This window comes from Hemibagrus wyckioides, linkage group LG03 (genome assembly GCF_019097595.1).
Source record: "Hemibagrus wyckioides isolate EC202008001 linkage group LG03, SWU_Hwy_1.0, whole genome shotgun sequence".
Taxonomy (NCBI): Eukaryota; Metazoa; Chordata; class Actinopteri; order Siluriformes; family Bagridae; genus Hemibagrus; species Hemibagrus wyckioides.
The window spans coordinates 33,467,965-33,489,724 of record NC_080712.1 but is presented as its reverse complement, the minus strand read 5'-3'; the positions used below and the strand labels follow the sequence as shown (position 1 = coordinate 33,489,724).

At 44.6% G+C, this 21,760-nt stretch overlaps 1 protein-coding gene across 3 annotated transcripts; it reads right to left on the bottom strand.

Moving 5' to 3' along the window:
• Positions 1 to 352: 352 nt before the first annotated feature.
• On the bottom strand, positions 353 to 21,734 carry wdr35 (WD repeat domain 35). 3 transcript variants are annotated; one of them, XM_058386011.1, is made up of 28 exons: positions 21,474 to 21,733; positions 21,150 to 21,267; positions 20,151 to 20,222; positions 19,456 to 19,548; positions 19,138 to 19,266; positions 18,894 to 19,027; positions 18,566 to 18,731; positions 18,285 to 18,430; positions 18,003 to 18,128; positions 17,700 to 17,885; positions 17,562 to 17,594; positions 17,381 to 17,441; positions 17,001 to 17,145; positions 15,949 to 16,018; positions 15,546 to 15,599; positions 15,345 to 15,454; positions 14,954 to 15,170; positions 13,487 to 13,567; positions 13,028 to 13,164; positions 7,635 to 7,838; positions 7,392 to 7,538; positions 6,917 to 7,049; positions 5,711 to 5,821; positions 4,814 to 4,978; positions 3,511 to 3,651; positions 2,006 to 2,162; positions 1,200 to 1,440; positions 353 to 1,072 (listed from the first exon to the last, which is right to left on the bottom strand). In XM_058386011.1, the coding sequence occupies exons 1-28, from the start codon at positions 21,495 to 21,497 to the stop codon at positions 922 to 924; spliced, it is 3,552 nt and encodes a 1,183-aa protein (XP_058241994.1). In that variant the 5' UTR covers positions 21,498 to 21,733; the 3' UTR covers positions 353 to 921. The 3 variants fall into 3 exon arrangements, with proteins under 3 accessions (XP_058241994.1, XP_058241995.1, XP_058241997.1); XM_058386012.1 differs by having other exon boundaries at positions 21,648 to 21,702; XM_058386014.1 differs by lacking the exons at positions 353 to 1,072; positions 1,200 to 1,440; positions 2,006 to 2,162 and having other exon boundaries at positions 3,512 to 3,940; positions 21,474 to 21,734.
• Positions 21,735 to 21,760: the final 26 nt, after the last annotated feature.

The window sequence follows — 21,760 nt, the reverse complement described above, 5'->3', positions numbered from 1 at the left end:
AGGGCCAAAACAGTCGTTTTTCTTGTAGTTGCTGAACATACCTGAAAAACAGGAACATTCCAACACGCACCTGCGGCTTCTGTCCACAAGAGGGCAGTGTTGTTCTACACGCAACACGGCTTTTCACACTGAATCGTATCAAAAACAGATTTTAACCCTTAAAGTCATTTGAATCGTTTCTTTCTTTGTATACTTCATGAATATAAATCATTCATCTTTCCTTTTAAATATAGACAGGATCGGTGTCCGGCGCTTTGCGTCTTTAACCAGTAGCACTTAGCATGATGTGTGCGTAAAGACTATGCTTCTCTCTCTTTCCTGTTAGCTACATTAGCTTTATAGCTGCAATACAAACACAGGAAGTGGATTGTGTATGACCGGAAGTGTGTTTTAATAGTACTTTAAGACATTAGAGAAGTACATCAGAGTTTATTCTGTGAGTAAAAAATGTCTAATAGAAAATGTAAATGAGAGAAAAGACAAACTTAAGTAGAAAAAAATACATGTAAAGCATTGTGTGCGCGCACGTGTATGTGTGTGTGTGTGTGTGTGTTGTGTGTGTGTTGTGTGTGTGTTGGGGGGGGGGGGTTAGGTTTAAGTGAGACAAACAATCGCATAATGAGCAGAAAGGAAAACAGCACAATGCTAGCTATGTTCCCTTCACAGAGTCATATTCCAGCCATGAGCAGGACTTTATCAGATATACTGTTAATGTTTAATGTTAGTCTGATGATGATACAGTACTGTTCGGTCCGGTTCGGTCCGGTCCGGCATACAAGAGAACTGGTGGAATGATGAATGTTATAAAGCTGTTCATAACCAGGCTGATTGTCTTCTGCATGAAAAATCAACAAAGTTCATTAAGTGAGGAATACATTCACTTTCAGAGAGAGAGAGAGAGAGAGAGAGAGAGAAAGTATATCAGGTGAGAGAGGAGTGACAGAGTGGACAGTAGCTGTAGCTGGTGATGTCCTGCTCGTGAGCACAGTGTTTACACACACCACACATCCAGAACTGATAGTCTGAGATACTGCGTCCAGTCACTATACACGTGGGCAGCTTTACCTCCACACTGAGAGACAGAGAGAGAAAGAGAGAGAGAGACAGAGAGAGAGAGAATATCACTGTCAGTGCTGCTGTCATATCAGAGACAGAATATTTGTGCACAGTGCTAGACAGAGAGGGAGAGAGAGACTGACCTGTCGTCTGTGCTGTCCACTTGGCTCTTGCGGTTGTCTTTAGGTGGATATTTGGTGAAGATCTGCAGCGCGAGCTCCTCGTACAGCTGCCTCTGCTCAGCGCTCAGACTCTCCAGAGACTCCAGCTTGATGAAGGCGCGAGAGCACGTGGCGAAGGCGCGGCGAGCCGAGGAGCAGACGGCCAGGAGAGAGTAGATCTCCACGGCGGGGATGATGTCCTCATAATCACGCAGGTGGAGGGCTGGAGCGTGGATGAGACAGAGAACAGAAAGAGAGAGAGGAAGACGCTGTCATGAAGCTGGCATGATCAGAAACCACATTAAAACCCGGAATTCGTTTTAGAGTATGACATACATACATACATACATACATACATACATACATACATACATACATACATACATACATACATACATACATACATACATACATACATAAATAAATAAAACAGAACTTTAAGTTTAAAACATCTTTCTTTTCTTTTTTAACAAACTTTCCATACAACCTTTTGCTTTTTCCCCTCGACCACACAGCGCTTTCTGCTCCATTAACAGCACCATTCCCTATACACTCATGTAGCAGGGAGGTACGTGTGTGTGTGTGTGTTATGTTAAATGTCCGTGGAACACAATGATGTGCTACATGCGCACCGTCTGGTGGAAAACTTACAGAAAAGATACCAGTCACTCTTATACACATGACACACTTGACCTGTATCTCCCTCACACACACACACACACACACACACACACACACACACACACAGAGCAGTAGAAATGTGCAGTGTTGTGTGTACGGTGTGTTACCCGTGTTCATGGAGGCCTCCACGTTGCCATTGTAGAGCTGTCTCTGAGCCAGCAGGAAGTAGTGATAGGCCTCGGCTCCTCTCCACGCTTTATCCACGATGTGACTGTCTGCAGAGGCTGAGTCCTCTTCTAACAACCCGGCCAGAGCGGAGGTGGCCTGTGTAACACACACACACACACACACACACACACACACACTATGCTCATCTAGACTACAAATAACCCTCTTTATCTCTAATAACCACAGACATGAAGACGTCAGCGTTCAGTTTAATTACTGACTGTAAGACATGTGAGTGATGACCCAGTGTGTGTGGTACTGTTAAAGTCATACACCAACCAGGCATAACATTATGACCACCTACCTAATATTCTGTTGGTGCTGCTAAAACAGCCCTGACCCGTCCTGCACTGTGTATTCTGACCCCTTTCTATCAGAACCAGCATTAACTTCTTCAGCAGTTTGAGCAACAGTAGCTCGTCTGTTGGATCGGATCACACGGGCCCCGGTTCACCACTGTTCCTTCCTTGGACCACTTTTGATAGATACTGACCCCTGCAGACCGGGAACACCCCACAAGAGCTGCAGTTTTGGAGATGCTCTGATGCAGTGGTCTAGCCATCACAATTTGGCCCTTCATCAAACTCAAAGCTCAAATCCTTACGCTTGTCCATTTTTCCTGCTATTAACATCAACTTTGAGGACAAAATGTTGACTTGCTGCTTAATACACTATATTTCCAAAAGTACTGGGACATCCCTCCAAATGATTGAATTCAGGTGTTGTTTTTCAGGGGTTTGGCTTGACCCCTTAGTTCCAGTGAAAGGAACTCTTAATGCTTCAGCTTCATACCCAGACATTTTAGACAATTTCATGCTCTTTGTGGGAACAGTTTGGGGATGACCCCTTCCTGTTCCAACATGACTGTACACCAGTGACCAAAGCAAGGTCCATAAAGACATGGATGAGTGAGTTTGGTGTGGAGGAACTTGACTTGACAACCCCATAGAACACCTTTGGGATGAATTAGAGCGGAGACTGTGAGCCAGAGCTCCTCGTCCAACATCAGTGTCTGACCTCACAAATGTGTTTCTAGAGGAATGGTCAAAAATTCCCATAAACACACTCCTAAACCTTGTGGAAAGCCTTCCCAGAAGAGTTGAAGCTGTTATAACTGCAAAGGGCGGGACAACTCCATATTACATTCATGTGCATGGAAAGGTAGATGTCCCAAAACTTTTAGCAATATAGTATATATCCCACCCACTAACAGGTGCCATGATGAGGAGATAATCAGCATTATTCACTTCTCACATTATTCTGGCAGCGGTCATAATGTTATGGCTGAATGGTGTATGTTTATTTGTTTATAGTTCTCATATTACAGCGTCTCTTTAGTCTGTAAACAACATAAAACAGACCGTTACAAGGTGCTGTGACACTGGAGACTCCTTCCACAGATGTGAGTGAAAATGAATGAAGAGAGCTGAGAGGGTGGTGTTACCTCTGACTTCCTGCCCTTGGCTCTGCTTTGCTGAGAGTGTTTGACCTGAGTGTGGTAATTCTCCACCAGCAGGGCGGCGAGCACGTACAGCTTCTTCACCCTCAGCGGCCTCGTCCGCTTCTTGGCCTCGTCCTCCGCTATCTGAGACCAGAGACCGGAGGATCCTTTCACTTTTAATTCACTTTAATATTTAGGAACACGTCCTGAGCGGACCCGCCTTGATAGAAAGAACCGGAACCTTTTCTGTTCGCTCTTGTGAATAGTTTTTCTAATTAAATAATTACAGCCCACTGAATCTGAAGGCTGTGTTTTTCCAGATGAGAAGTGAGAAATGAGGTGAGGTTGTTGTTGTTGTCTGGTTCCTCGTGTTCCCACAACCTCGCTAATGAGGCGTGTGGTCATCTCTTTCAGATTTGTGCCGGAGAAAGCCCTGAGTGAGAACAGCAGGGGGGACAGAACAACTCCTCACACTTTCATTGCATTGTGTAGATGGGAGAGCAGCCCTTCTCTCTCTCTCTCAAACACACACACACACGCACACACACACACATGCACGCACACACACGCATATGCACACACACACGCACACACGCACACACGCACACACGCACACACACGCAATCACGCACATACACAAACGCACAAACAATCACACATGCACATACACACACACACACGCACACACACGCACACGCACACACACACACGCAATCACGCACATACACAAACGCACAAACAATCACACATGCACATACACGCACACACACACGCACACACACACACGCACACACACGCACACACACGCAATCACGCACATACACAAACGCACAAACAATCACACATGCACACACACACACACACACGCACACGCACACACGCAATCACGCACATACACAAACGCACAAACAATCACACATGCACATACACGCACACACACACGCGCACACACACGCACACGCACACACACGCAATCACGCACATACACAAACGCACAAACAATCACACATGCACACACACACACAAAAACACACATGCACGCACACACACACAAACGCACACACACACACGCACACACACACACAAATGCACGCACACAAATGCACGCACACAAACACAAACGCAAACAATTACACATGCACAAAAACACACACACACACACGCATGCACACACACACAATCACGCACGCATGCACACACACACAATCACGCACGCACACACACACAAACACACACGCAGGCACACAAACATGCACGCACATACACACACACACACAAACGCACACACATACACACACACACACACCTTGAACATGAGCGTGGCGGCGTCCAGGAAGTGGTGAGCCTTCCTGTAGAGCTCCACTGCCTCCAGAGTCTTTTTCTTCTCCAGCAGGTGAGAGGCGTACTTGGACAGCAGAGGACCGATCTCCTTCATGTTGTGGTCTTTAGCCAGTTCTACAGCTTTGTTCCACTGAAACACACACACACACGCACACACACACATGCACACACACACAGAAGCATATTTGGGTTATTTACTCTGTGTGTGTGTGTGTTGGTACATTTATGTGTGTGAGCATGTGTGTGTGTGTGTTTGTATGTGTGTTTGTGCATTTAAGTATGCCTGTGTGTGTGTGTGTTGGCATGTGTGTGTGTCTGTCTGTCTGTGTGTGTTTGTTTGTGTGTGTGTGTGTCTGTTTGTCTGTGTGTTTGTTTGTGTGTGTGTGTTTGTGTGTGTGTGTGACACTACAGACTCCTTCCACAAATAAACAGTAAATAAACCTTACAGAAAACTTCACATCATCAACACTTATTTTTTAATCTGTTTATGCTGAGTGTCCACCGCAAATGTGCCGTTACTATAGAAACGCTAACGTATTAGCCTGTGATTTGCAGCTGTGGAGTTAACACACCCTCACTGACCGCTCTGTAATCAGCCCTGTCTGAATAAATAAAGGAGTGTGTTATTAAGCTGCAGTGTCTGTCAGTGCCACAGCTGGGAGGAGCAGGAAGGAAGACACCACTGCGTCCGAATAAACGAGGGGGCGGAGCTTCACACAGCTCAGGAGATAACTGTACGCTGTTCTAGCTCTGTGGTCTGTGTGAGGCGGGGAACTAAAACTTTTACACTGTACCTTCATGCATATAGAGTAGTACATACCTGTTGATCAGCTGTGTGTGTGTGTGTGTGTGTGTGTGTTACCTGGTTCAGGTGTACGCAGGCATCCACTGCAGCTTTAGGCCTGTTGCACCTGAGGTATGCACTTACTGCCTGCTCACACATTCCAACAGTGACAAACATCTGCCCAATATCCTGCAACACACACACACACACACACACACACACACATACAGAAATACTAGTTAAAATATATACATCTAGTTGAAATCCTTTAAAACAACAGAAGCTATGGAGGAAAAGTTTACGCCCTAGGTAACAGTGTAGGGATCAGAGCACAGATGCAAAAGTTTTAGTCCCCTATATATATTTTTTTTATAATACACTCTATCTGGGAACTGAAATCTGCAATCCTTATAACACACTTAACTTCAGAGTGCAAGAACTCCTTATACTGTGTCTTTATTATTTATATACACTATATTGCTAAAAGCTTTGGGACGTCTGCCTTTCCATGCACATGAATGTAATATGGAGTTGTCCCGCCCTTTACAGTTATAACAGCTTCAACTCTTCTGGGAAGGCTTTCCACAAGGGTTAGGAGTGTGTTTATTGGATTTTTTTGACCATTCCTCTAGAAACACATTTGTGAGGTCAGACACTGATGTTGGATGAGAAGGTCTGGCTCACAGTCTCCACTCTAATTCATCCCAAAGGTGTTCTATGGGGTTGAGGTCAGGACTCTGTGCAGGTCAGTCAAGTTCCTCCACACCAAACTCACTCATCCATGTCTTTATGGACCTTGCTTTGGTCACTGGTGTGCAGTCATGTTGGAACAGGAAGGGGTCATCCCCAAACTGTTCCTACAAAGAGCATGAAATTGTCCAAAATGTCTTGGTATGAAGCTGAAGCATTAAGAGTGCCTTTCACTGGAACTAACCCAACCCCTGAATTCAATGATTTGGAGGGGTGTCCCAATACTTTTGCCAATATAGTGTATATATCAGTATCACACACAAGTTAAATGAAAATTTCACAAGTTTGACAGAAGTGTATATTTTTTTCTATACAATTTCCATTTTGTTCAATTCAACAGTCACATAACGAGTGTCCAAAAAATTTCTCTTTTAATTTATGTCGCTCTTTTAAGGTGATTGTTTGACCCCCCCTCCCCCCACATGTTGCTTCATTGTGTCACATCACCACTAGGGGGCGACTGAAAGTGTTCTACAGTCTTAAATCTACAGTTTAAGTTCATTCCTAGAGACAGGTAGAGCTGAAGAACGGCACCGGCAGCAGCTTGTGGTTCTCCGGTAGAGCGTTAGCGAGCCGCTCCAAGCCGTCGTAATCCTCCAGCATGTAGTAACACTCAGCCAGTCTCTCCTGATTTCGGCCCTGGAGGTAGTACTGCACAGCATTCAGCCTGAACACACACACACACACACACACAAAATCAAATTCCTGACTCCTAAACATTCCTAAATAAAGTACTGACTAAATTCAGGAATCTTTTGCTCCAAGCTTAAACTAATGCTCTATAATCGTTTCTATGGTAACACCTCCTTCTCAGGGGCTAGTACAGCGAATACACCACATACATTGTGGTTTTCTGTAAGGAGTCTCCAGTCTCAGAGCTCTGTAACAGTCAAAGCTGTAAATGAAAGATTTTTTAGGAGTCTCTGTCACATGACAAGCTGTTGTGGGTTTTTTTTGTCTTGTTAACTTCAGGAAAGAGGAATAAAACAGAGAAGCTGTCTCTCAGTACCATTTCTGTCTGTCTGCGAAATAATCCCCGATGGCGTTGTAAGCCTGTTCCTGCAGAGCGTCGTCGCTGTCCCCTGACCCACTCCGTAACAGCTGCAGAACCCGGAACCAGTCACCCAGCTTTATCCTCAGACTGATGGCCAGATCCCTGAGTGAGAGAGACAGAGTCGAGAGATCTCAAAAACCCAGGCTCAGACTGTGTGTGTCTGTGTGTGTCTGTGTGTGTGTGTGTGTATGTGTGTACCTGCGGTCCATGTCCAGGTACATCTTCTCAGCCTCCTCGAAGCGCCCAAAGTACGCGGCCACTTCGGCCTGTTTCATGTCCTCGCTCTGCAGCTTATCCACTCTCTTGACCAGCTCGATGCCCTGATAGTCCTTACAGCGCACGAACGCCTGTTCCGCCATCTTCAGCTCCAGCTTCTGCAGCGCTGCCTCGGCTAGAAGACGCCTGTGTGTGTGTGTGTGTGTGTGTGTGTGTGTGAGAGAGAGGAAGAAGAAGAAACATTAAAAGCAGTTGCATTGTTGATGGTATGCCAGGGAGTTCCGTTTTTACCAGAGCAGTCTGACAATAATGACCATTAAAGCTGTGGTACTTCGGTCAGTTATGTTACAGCAGCTATAAACAAAAAAAGGGTCAGTCCTACCAGCACCTATGAATGCGTTGTTGCCATAGAAACAATAACACATCCGAACAAACACATTAATATAAACCTGGGTGGGAATTTCAGACAGAAATGATTGTGCATCTTCTGAGTGGTCAGAACTCCATAGCACTGTGGTGCTAGTAAAGCATACATAACTCTCAAGGTTGACCTCTGACCTCAGGGTATCAACCTCACTCCGTCATCTTTTGTGTGCACCTGAAAAACAACGGTTCAGAAGCCACACACACACACACACACACAAACTATTTTATACATTCCTGGGCACCTCAGTTCTGACCTCTGACCTCACGGGAACCTGGACCCAAATACAGAGGAGAATGTGGACACTCACACATTCTTAAAAAAGATCTTTTCCTTTCATACAGATATGAGATCTTTTCCATCACATACACACACACACACACACACACACACACTTCATTAGGAGATAGGAGCTGTTACAGTTACACAACTGTCTGATGTGTTTCCTGGACCTGAGTGGATGGAGTGTATTCGCTGAGGCGCTCCGTTTTTTTCCCAGAATGCTCCGAAATTCCTCTGTGTGCTGTGAGAAGTGTCGGGAGTACCACAGCTTCAGAGCACAGGGGATTCTCAAGCTTCGCCCACACACACACATACACGCTGCTGACACTGCACATAAATCATCTCTCCTCATCAGGCGCCACACAATTTCACACAATTTCATTATTAAGCTTTATAAAACACACACACACACACACACAGGATGATGAAGATCGCTCACACACTGAATGATCTACCTCATCCTCAGCCCCAGTTTTCAGGAACTTCACTGATGGAGTGCAGTGAAAATAAATCACACGCACGTCAGGACACAGGTTCTTCCTGCCCGCTTCAGTTCCGTCACATTAATCTTTCACTTGAGAACGTGTGTGTGTGTGTGTGTGTGTGAGACGGTTTTCATCCAGATGGAGCGTGCCACGTTCTCTTTCAGAGACCACAGGGTAAACTCAGCTCACTTTCTCTACAAGCTTTGCGTCATAGCGGCGAGATTCACGTCACTGAGGGAGGAGGAAACACAGTGCTCATACACACACACACAAACACCTGTGAACACACATACAGACACACACATACAGACACACACACACACACCTGTGAACACACACATACAGACACACACACACACACACCTGTGAACACACATATACAGACACACACACAAACACCTGTGAACACACACACACAGACACACACAGACAGACACACACACACCTGTGAACACACACATACAGACACACACAAACACCTGTGAACACACACATACAGACACACACACAAACACCTGTGAACACACACACACAGACACACACAGACAGACACACACACACCTGTGAACACACACATACAGACACACACACAAACACCTGTGAACACACACATACAGACACACACACAAACACCTGTGAACACACACACACAGACACACACAGACAGACACACACACACCTGTGAACACACACATACAGACACACACACAAACACCTGTGAACACACACATACAGACACATACATACAGACACACACACACACACACCTGTGAACACACACATATAGACACACACACACACACCTGTGAACACACACATATAGACACACACATACAGACACACACATACAGACACACACATACAGACACACACACACACCTGTGAACACACACATACAGACACACACACAAACACCTGTGAACACACACATACAGACACACACACCTGTGAACACACACATATAGACACACACATATAGACACACATACAGACACCTGTGAACACACACATATAGACACACACATACAAACACACACACACACACCTGTGAACACACACATATAGACACACACATACAGACACACACACACCTGTGAACACACACATATAGACACACACATACAGACACACACACACACACCTGTGAACACACACATATAGACACACACATACAGACACACACACACACCTGTGAACACACACATATAGACACACACATACAGACACACACACACACACCTGTGAACACACACATATAGACACACACATACAGACACACACACACACCTGTGAACACACACATATAGACACACACATACAGACACACACAAACACCTGTGAACACACACATACAGACACACACACCTGTGAACACACACATATAGACACACACATACAAACACACACACACACACCTGTGAACACACACATATAGACACACACATACAGACACACACACACCTGTGAACACACACATATAGACACACACATACAGACACACACACACACACCTGTGAACACACACATATAGACACACACATACAGACACACACACACCTGTGAACACACACATATAGACACACACATACAGACACACACACACACACACCTGTGAACACACACATATAGACACACACATACAGACACACACACACCTGTGAACACACACATATAGACACACACATACAGACACACACACACCTGTGAACACACACATATAGACACACACATACAGACACACACACACCTGTGAACACACACATATAGACACACACATACAGACACACACACACACACCTGTGAACACACACATATAGACACACACATACAGACACACACACACCTGTGAACACACACATATAGACACACACATACAGACACACACACACCTGTGAACACACACATATAGACACACACACCTGTGAACACACACATATAGACATGTGTGTGTTCACACACACCTGTGAACACACACATATAGACACACACATACAGACACACACACACCTGTGAACACACACATACAGACACACACACACCTGTGAACACACACATATAGACACACACATACAGACACACACACACACCTGTGAACACACACATACAGACACACACACACCTGTGAACACACACATATAGACACACACATACAGACACACACACACACACCTGTGAACACACACATATAGACATGTGTGTGTTCACACACACCTGTGAACACACACATATAGACACACACATACAGACACACACACACCTGTGAACACACACATACAGACACACACACACCTGTGAACACACACATATAGACACACACATACAGACACACACACACACCTGTGAACACACACATACAGACACGAACACACACATAGACACACACACCTGTGAACACACACATATAGACACACACATACAGACACACACACACACACCTGTGAACACACACATATAGACACACACACACCTGTGAACACACACATATAGACACACACATACAGACACGAACACACACATAGACACACACACCTGTGAACACACACATATAGACACACACATACAGACACACACACACACACCTGTGAACACACACATATAGACACACACACACCTGTGAACACACACATATAGACACACACACCTGTGAACACACACATATAGACACACACATACAGACACGAACACACACCTGTGAACACACACATATAGACACACACACCTGTGAACACACACATATAGACACACACATACAGACACACACACACCTGTGAACACACACATATAGACACACACACCTGTGAACACACACATATAGACACACACATACAGACACACACACACCTGTGAACACACACATATAGACACACACACCTGTGAACACACACATATAGACACACACATACAGACACACACACACACACCTGTGAACACACACATATAGACACACACACACCTGTGAACACACACATATAGACACACACACCTGTGAACACACACATATAGACACACACATACAGACACACACACACACCTGTGAACACACACATATAGACACACACACACACACACACACACCTGTGAACACACACATATAGACACACACATACAGACACACCTGTGAACACACATATAGACACACACATACAGACACACACACACACCTGTGAACACACACATACAGACACACACATACAGACACACACACCTGTGAACACACACATATAGACACACACACACACACACCTGTGAACACACACATATAGACACACACACACAGACATATAGACACACACATACAGACACACACACCTGTGAACACACACATATAGACACACACATACAGACACACACACCTGTGAACACACACATACAGACACACACACCTGTGAACACACACATATAGACACACACATACAGACACACACACACACCTGTGAACACACACATATAGACACACACACACATATATAGACACACACATACAGACACACACACCTGTGAACACACACATATAGACACACACATACAGACACACACACCTGTGAACACACACATATAGACACACACATACAGACACACACACCTGTGAACACACACATATAGACACACACATACAGACACACACACACACCTGTGAACACACACATACAGACACACACACACCTGCAAACACACACACATACAGACACATACACACACAAACACACCCACAGACACACACATACAGACACATATACACACACACACACACACACATACATACCTGTGAACACACATACAGACACACACACACCTTTTACTGAGATTAATGTACAGAGGCCACGCCTCTTTTACTGAGATTAATGTACAGAGGCCACACCTCTGTTCACCTTTTACTGAGATGAACAGGTGCAGATGTTATACCTCCTTTAATTCCAGCACCCCTTCATTCAGAGCGACAGGTAGAGATGCCACACCTCCTCTTATATGACTGACAGCCACAGAAGCCACAGCTCTTTTACTGAGATTAATGTACAGATGCCACACCTCCTTTAATTCGACTTACAGGTAAACCAGCCACATCCCCTTTATTTAGAATGACAGGTAGAGAGGCCACACCTCCTTTACTGCGACTGACATTTAAAGAAGGCACACCTCCTTTAATCAGTGTGTGTCTGTTAATGTGTGTGTCAGAGCCACCCTACCAGAGTCGAGGGTGAGGATTGTCCTCTATAAACTGGGAAGCGTCCTCAATCCCCACTTTCTCAATCAGCGCTCTGCTGTCTCTCAGAGAACGGATCTCGAAGTTGATCAGGTAGTCCTTGTTCGGCCGCTCGGGATTCTGGGAGTCACACACACACACACACACAGACACAGAGTATTAGGTAAAACTCTTCCCTGAACAACTTGAACATAAATAATCATATGATGAACATGTGATCATCCACAGCCCCTGAAAAGCTGGTCTGCTTTCACTTTTCACACAAAAAGAGTGATGCAGCGGCGCTTTAGTCTGTCCAGCTCTCGTTGATCACACGTGTGATAATCTAAATCACTCCTCAGATCACTATCTATCAGCTCACTATGGGTATTTAACTCTTTCTGACTCTGTATCACTGTACACTCGTCCAGTGAGATCTGGACACACCCCTAATCTCTCATACCTTCATGATTTCATCCAGCAGAACAGACTTGATTTCCAGATCTTCAAAGTTACAGATGAATCCTGATGTTTGAATCGGCTCCTGGTTTAGAAGGAGAAGAATTGTGAAAAGAAAGGCTCACGTGTGTGTGTGTGTGTGTGTGTGTGTGTCAAACAAACACTGCCTTCACAGACGACTAAATAAATCAGCAGGTGACCCAGAGGAGGGATCACCTGGACCCTAATAAACTCAAAGACACACACACATACAGACACATACACACACATACACACACACACTTGTGAACTCACACATACAGACACACACACCTGAACACACACACCTGTGAACACACACATACAAACACATACACACACATATACACACATATACACACACACACTTGTAAACACACACACATACGGACACACACAGACACACACACCTGTGAACACACACACAGATGCCACACCTCTTTAACTGAGATTAATGTACAGAGGCTACACCTCTTTTACTGAGATTAATGTACAGAGGCCACACCTCTTTTACTGAGATTAATGTACAGAGGCCACACCTCTTTTACTGAGATTAATGTACAGAGGCCACACCTCTTTTACTGAGATTAATGTACAGATGCCACACCTCTTTAACTGAGATTAATGTACAGAGGCCACACCTCTTTTACTGAGATTAATGTACAGAGGCCACACCTCTTTTACTGAGATTAATGTACAGAGGACACACCTCTTTAACTGAGATTAATGTACAGAGGCCACACCTCTTTTACTGAGATTAATGTACAGAGGACACACCTCTTTAACTGAGATTAATGTACAGAGGCCACACCTCTTTAACTGAGATTAATGTACAGAGGTCACACCTCTTTTACTGAGATTACTGTACAGAGGCCACACCTCTTTTACTGAGATTAATGTACAGAGGCCACACCTCTTTAACTGAGATTAATGTACAGAGGTCACACCTCTTTTACTGAGATTACTGTACAGAGGCCACACCTCTTTTACTGAGATTAATGTACAGAGGCCACACCTCTTTTACTGAGATTACTGTACAGAGGACACACCTCTTTTACTGAGATTACTGTACAGAGGACACACCTCTTTTACTGAGATTAATGTACAGAGGTCACACCTCTTTTACTGAGATTAATGTACAGAGGCCACACCTCTTTTACTGAGATTAATGTACAGAGGCCACACCTCTTTTACTGAGATTACTGTACAGAGGAGGGATCACCTGGACCCTAATAAACTCAAAGAAGAAATATATAAAATAATATTAATATTTCTGCTACTTTCCTATCTGATTCGCTTGACCTCTGTTTACTCCTGACCCTGTGCTAGGAATGGCTAGTTCTTACTCCAAAGCAGTCCACTGATTGGATAAGGATTAAAGGTCTTCATTATTGCTTATGCATATGTTGGTATCATTATGTAGCAAGAAATCTGTATCAGTCTCTGTCCTGACCTCTGGGTCCAGATTTCTGAAGACGTACATCCTGGTCTTTTCCATCATGGCGAACAGGTCAGGGTTGTCGTTGGCCCACTTCATGTCCCACACGTCTTTGCGCTCAAATTTGGATGGGTCTCCGGCCGAGGCGCCTTCCTCAGTCTCACCAGACGAGCCACGTGGATCGATGTCCAAGAACGTCAACACTCCGGTCATGTCGATGATGGCCAAGCGACTGGCGAGACATACACACGGAACAGAAGTCTTAAACGTTTGGAAATATTCTTTGCCATTTAGTTTTTGTCCTGTTAGTGATACACTGTGGTCTACCCTGATGTCATACACCCACATAAACCTGACTTCCTAGAGCTGTGAGGTGAGAGCGCTACCTGCAGCTAATGTCACACACCTGGAGTTGCAGTTCAGAGAGAGCTGATAGGCTCGGCAGCTCAGAGAGAACTTCTGTACCAGGCTGATGTTGGGCAAGATGTACTTCTGCAAGATCCCTGATTCACGACCCTGTACACACACACACACACACACACAGACACTGACTTTAATATCAGCACCACAGCTTCGCTTGAAAGTAAATCTGTAAAACCGTACATACCACTATAAGAGTTCTGTCCGACGCTGCGATGCAACAGATTGGATCTCTGGTGGCCTGGAAAAATATAAACATGCTCATAAATATCTATATATCTACAAATATGTATATACACACAACACACACTCTGAACTGCACTGAGTCATATACATAAGATTTCCACTGGCCAATGACCATGTCTGAGGTCACTGATAACTTTCATGCAAATGATCTGTTTATACTGGACGGTCTAGCAGCTGAGAGCACAGAGTACTGAGTGTTTGATGGGATTTTTACGCTAATCCTTTGACGAGCAGATGAAAGTGCACAGGAGATTATGTGAGTGTGTGTCCCTTTCAGTAGCACATTAGTGATTCTGGCAGTGTGTGTGTGTGTGTGTGTGTGTGTGTAATGGGCACTTGCACACCGTGAAAGCTTTGGTGAAGTCCAGCACCCCGTCAGCTGTGCCACTCGGATTGTCATCGATGTGGTAAACCCTGCAGGAGTGTGTGAGTGAGTGAGTGAGTGAGTGAGAGAGAGAATTGAGGGAAAGTGGATTGGACACAGATATTATAATATTACACTATTACATCAGCGCAGTCTTCTGAAATGTGTGTGAAATGAAACCGCAAAACACTGCTGACTAGTTCAAAGAGAGAGAGGGAGACACACACACAGGCCAGATTAATAACTGTATTATGTTTGTTAACTAACGCCACTAAGGAATGCGATGATCCAAGCTGTCTGAGATTCCCACTGTCATAATGTTACACATCAGCAGTTTAATGCAGGAGCTTCAGACAGCAAACATGTCCTGGATGAAAGTCGTGTAACTTTCCTACTGCTGAGTAAGACTGAGAGAGCAACCACACACACACACACACACACACACACACACATACACACACACACACACACACACACACACACACACACACACACACACACACATACACACACACATACACACACACACACAGAGCTGGTGAATCCTTGCACAGCACTATGAACTGAATCTGTGGTGAGTGAACATACAGTGTCAGTGTGCTGACAGACAGACAGGCAGGCAGACAGACAGGCAGGCAGGCAGGCAGACAGACCAACAAGCTGACAGACAGAAAGGCAGACAGACAGATATTCAGACAGACAGGCAGACAGGAAAACAGACAGAGAGACAGACAGACAGACAGGCAGGCAAACAGACAGACAGACAGGCAGACTGACAGACTAACAAGCAGACAGACAGGCAGGCAAACAGACCGACAGACAGGCAGGCAAACAGACCGACAGACAGGCAGACAGACACAAAGGACAGACGTTCAACTTTATGGCCAACTCTCATCTAGCCATATCCTCCCTGACCAAAGCGTGGAGCTCCTCACATTCCTTCACACTCCTCAGCTAGACTAAACACAACACACAGCAGATTCTCAGAACACAGCTATTCTTCAGAAAAAACACACACACATCCTGCCTGACCTTTCACGGCCCTCTTTCCTAGTCTTGGCCACCTGGTTGATCTCCAGAGCTGTGAGCTTCTTGGCCACACGGTACTGCCAGACGTAGAACGCCTCCTTGGATGCGGCGATGACGTGAGTCTTCGTCATGGTTACGAACAGCGGGTCTGCAAACAGAGCGTATATGTTCTAAATACCAGACACGTGAAGAGCACCTGGTTTTGGAGGACACTCACAAATCAAACACATCTGATAGCAAAGACAAGACGTATAGAGACGTGGCTATAGACGTGAAAACGTATTAGAATGAGATTATAAAATTGTAAAAATGTCAGAGAGTTCTTCTTAAAGCTCCAGAATGATTTTACCTGATAACCTCATCCCACAGACAGTTTTACTCACCAATGTCAATGTATTTGGAGTCCAGTGGAGTCCCGATGGAGTTACACAACACCAGCACATACTGCAGAAACACAGACAGGAAGAACAACAGCAGCTGAAACTCAAAAACCAAACTTTCTCTTGTTAGCTTAACAAGTATCAGAGCTCCAGTTCATGTGTTGGAGTAAAATTAGCTTGTTACCGTTGCTGTTGCTGTGTCCGGTTCTACATCTTCCTGTGAGAAAGTGGACAATAGTGAGACAACCGTTACTAAAACCATGTATTACATGGCTGGTTCACTATGAGACAAAATACTGTGTGTGTGTGTGTGTGTGCGTGCCTGTGGATGGGAATCGTCTGCTTTAGTGGCCAGAATACAGAAATCTCCACAGGTGGTGACCGACATCAGACTCTTCACATATTTCACAAACTTCTCGTTGTTCTTCGTGTCCCAGAACACCACACTGTACTCCATCCTGTCTGGACGAGTGTACGCATACACCACTGTGTTCAAGCAGTAACCCCACTAAACACAGATCAGACAGAGAGAGAGACAGTGAGAGAGAGAGAGAGAGAGAGAGAGAGAGTGTGTGTATATATGCACCACGTAACAGAGGAGAATTTACTGGTCTGATTGTTTTACCTTGTAATCAGGTCTGATGTTGGCGAAGTAGATGTAGGAATCCACAGCCAGGCCGATCCTCAGTCCTCCTCCTTCCCATGACACCGCTGTCACCTGTTTACCCGGAACCTTCAGAGTGCGGAGGTGCTGCATGAGGAACCAGAACAACAGTCACATGAGAGGAGAGCAGAGTAACAACCTGAACATCAGCTTTAACTGCGTTAACATCCAAAGTGCGAGAGCTATGACAATGGCTTCCATAATTGGCAACGGTTCCCGTAATTATTTATTTATTATCTTCACCTCTCCAAACGGTGTGTAGAAATTCAAGACGTTGACGTCTTTATCTCCTCCGGGGTTTCTGAACGATCCAGCTATGGCAAGAACATTGCCGCTGTGGTTCCACTGGATACTGGCGACGTTCATAAGAGTGTCAATGATCACTGGATCTACACACACACACACACACTATGAATGAAGAGACAGCATTCTGTGTGCTTCATCCCATGAGTGAAGCATGGTGGTGGGAGCATCATATACTTAAAGCAGTATCACAGGAATCAGGAGCACGAGGAGGAACTCACGGTCATCATTCTCGTAGCGCATGATCTGACAGCGTCCGTTCTCGTAGCAGATGGCGAGGCAAGGACAGTCAGGCTCGATGTAGCCCTCGGTTCCTGCGTACCAGTGGATCCCTGAGATGCTGAAGGCGCCGGACATGTTTATCAGACAATGCAGGGTCATCTTCATCTAAACACAACAGAGAGTAGCCAGACGAATGTTGTATAAAAGTAATAAAGCAATAAGAGTGGAAAGAGTAACTCTGCGCCATCACACCACCGTGTCACCGATTATTTTTATTAGCATAACATTGGAAATATTTCGCTTGTGATTAGCGTGGTGTGTACTGACGATGAAGTTGCCCTGGTTGTCATAGATATGGATCTCTCCATTGGCCATCCCGAACAGCAGGATCTTGCTATCAGGAGACCAGGCCACATGGGCCAGCTGGATCCCCTTCAGCTCCTTCCCCCAGATCCTGTTTCCTGTAGAACATCCACAGAACACTTACAGAACAATGCCGTGGCTGGAGAAGCGCGATCCTGGCTAAGAGTCATCCAATGTTAGTGCTTTCTCAAACTTTTCTCCTCCTCACCGTCCACCGATCCCACAATAACGGCGCCATCTTCATACACGATGCAGATCTTCTCCCCGTCAGCGTTCCAGCTCATGCTCCTCACCACTGACTTATTCCTGTTGTTAATCATCTCCTCGTACCAGGAACCTGCACAGCACACGGCACACCATGATCACTAACCAGTGATTATTTTCCTAGACAGCAATTTACCAAATAAAGTTGTCATGGTTAAAGGTCACAGACATGGACTGTGCTGTTGCTATAGAGACAATAATATATTACAACTGGTGCATTAATCTAAACCTGTGACTGTATAAATTGATAGCCATGTCCCACCCTTATAGAGCATCCAGACTATGATGAGGCCATTCTGGTCACTGGTGGTCAGTTTCTGGTACTGCTCGTTCCAGGTTACTACCTGCACTGCACCTGTACACAACACAACACATTAAATAAACAGGTTTGACAGAAATGCATCACACAAACAAAAGCGTAATGTTACACAGTGGCTTCAGGTGACACTGTTTATCTACACAACCTTATATTTAAAGGAATTGTTTTGTCGAGCAGCCAGAGTGACCTGTCTTTACAAAGAGACGTTAGTAAGTTATCCCAAACCTTGGTGGGCGTGGCTTAATATCAAGGAAGTGATTAATAAGCAAAGCTAAACTTTCAGACTGTTTATGTACTAATCTGTAAGTAGATTGCTAATGATGGCTGGTTACTTACAATAAACAAAGCCAGGACCATCAGTGGATTAGCCGGATCAGCCAATCAGCTTACAGCAAGCATTTGATTCGTTCAGCTAATGTCACAAAATTTGAACAGTTCTATTCTAAAGTGCTATTTTCAGTGGGTACTTGGACCCTGAACATTGCTACTTGCAGCTATAGAATGTTAAAAAATTGCACTGAAAATATAATTTAAAAAATTTAAATGAGGTTAGACAACAACAACAACAACAACAGATTACTTTTCTGCATTTGTTTTTTTATTTAATTTCTGAAGGCTTGTGTAACGTTGTGGCATACCGGTGTGTCCTTCTAGTGTCTGGTTCATGGACAGGTTACTTGGAGCTGCAAGACCTTTCAGCTTGGCATCATCTGGTGCAAAATAACAGCACAGATCAGGTTACATCAGTACGGTACGTGTGGTTCCTGAACCTTCTACATTGTACCTGGTGCTGTGTAACAAGTAATTTGAAGTAAACATAGATTTTACACAAATTCAACTCACGACCTTCATCACTATGGCTTTATAAATGATATAATATTACTCAGTGCAAAAGTTTGCACCCCCCATAAAATGTAGGTCTCTACAACCTAAAGCATTGTGCCCAGACCCCGGTCAGTCCAGACATTACAGCTGAGATGATCCAAAAACAGCTCAGAAGAACCTTATTAAAATGACACAAGTAAGGAAGTGAGGAGATACAAACTTTTGATCTGGTGTTTGGTTTTCGTTTTTTCTTTTTTGCTGTGTACATCCTAACACACATGGTTCATTTACACTCACTGAAAGGAACACTTTTGATACTCCTGAAACCTTGCATTATATTATGTTTCTCTGCTCTTATTTTGTGCTTAGGGGTGTGTAAAGTTTTGCACTCGATTGTACCTGGATTAGTAATGACACACGACTGAGTCTCTCAAGCACACATGCGCGCACACACACACACACACACACACACGACATGGTGCAACATTCCAAACCAAGTGTCTGAGAGAAAGAAGTGTGTGTGTGTGTGTGTGTGTGTACTCCAACAACAAAAGTATGTTAAATGCATAAAATGTTTAATAACGAGAGAGAGAGAGAGAGAGAGAGAGAGAGAGAGAGAGAGAGAGAGAGAAAGGGAGAGAAAGAGACAGAGAGAGGGAGAGGGAGAATGAGAGAGAGACAGGGAGAGAGAGAAAGAGAGAGAGTGGGAGATGAAAAATATCAAGAAGAAAGAAAGAAAGAAAGAAAGAAAGAAAGAAAGAAAGAAAGAAAGAAAGAGAGACACAGAGAGGGAGGGGGGTTTGTGTGTGTACCTGTTTGAGTTTCCAGCTTGAGGACCTTCAGCAGCCCCTCGTCTCCTCCACACGCTATAAAGCCCTGGTTTCTGTTCCAAGACACACACTTCAGTTTAATGTTGTTGGGAATGGCGATCTGAGGGAGAAACACAGCGCCTCATCAGCTCTCATTCTGTCCTGTTCCTTTACTTACAGACTGCTGGGATTTATCTCTCTGCTCATTTTATCATACAATACAACGTTTATTCCACAAACTGACAACAATATTAAAAAAACACACACAACATACATAAATACACCATTTCAACAGATAATAACATTACTCCATGAACTCGCTGTTACCTTCTTACTCAGGTAAATAAACATCCTTGCTAACTGTTAGCTTAGCCTAAAAATCGCCTTTAAACTGTTACTTTTTTAATAAATAGATTTCCGTTGCGACGTTAAAGCAAGACAAACTATCCGTTTGTGATAAAAACAAAAAACAAAAACCCAAGCTCAAAGCATTTAACACACAAATATAAGCAGTTTTCAACACATTTCGGTATAACGGGTCCAAGCGGCTTTCTTGGTTTCTAGGTAACCAGGCACAGGAACTGACGTCACTCAGAAGCGCCGCCGAAAGCTGG

Excerpts from the sequence above, each read along its gene's own strand:
- wdr35 (XM_058386011.1), bottom strand. The coding sequence starts at position 21,497 with ATGTTTATTTACCTGAGTAAGAAG. Across the intron at positions 7,050-7,391 it reads TTCGCAGACAGACAGAAATG|GCTGAATGCTGTGCAGTACT; the intron begins GTACTGAGAGAC and ends GTGTGTGTTCAG. Across the intron at positions 4,979-5,710 it reads CCTGCGTACACCTGAACCAG|TGGAACAAAGCTGTAGAACT; the intron begins GTAACACACACA and ends TGTGTGTTTCAG.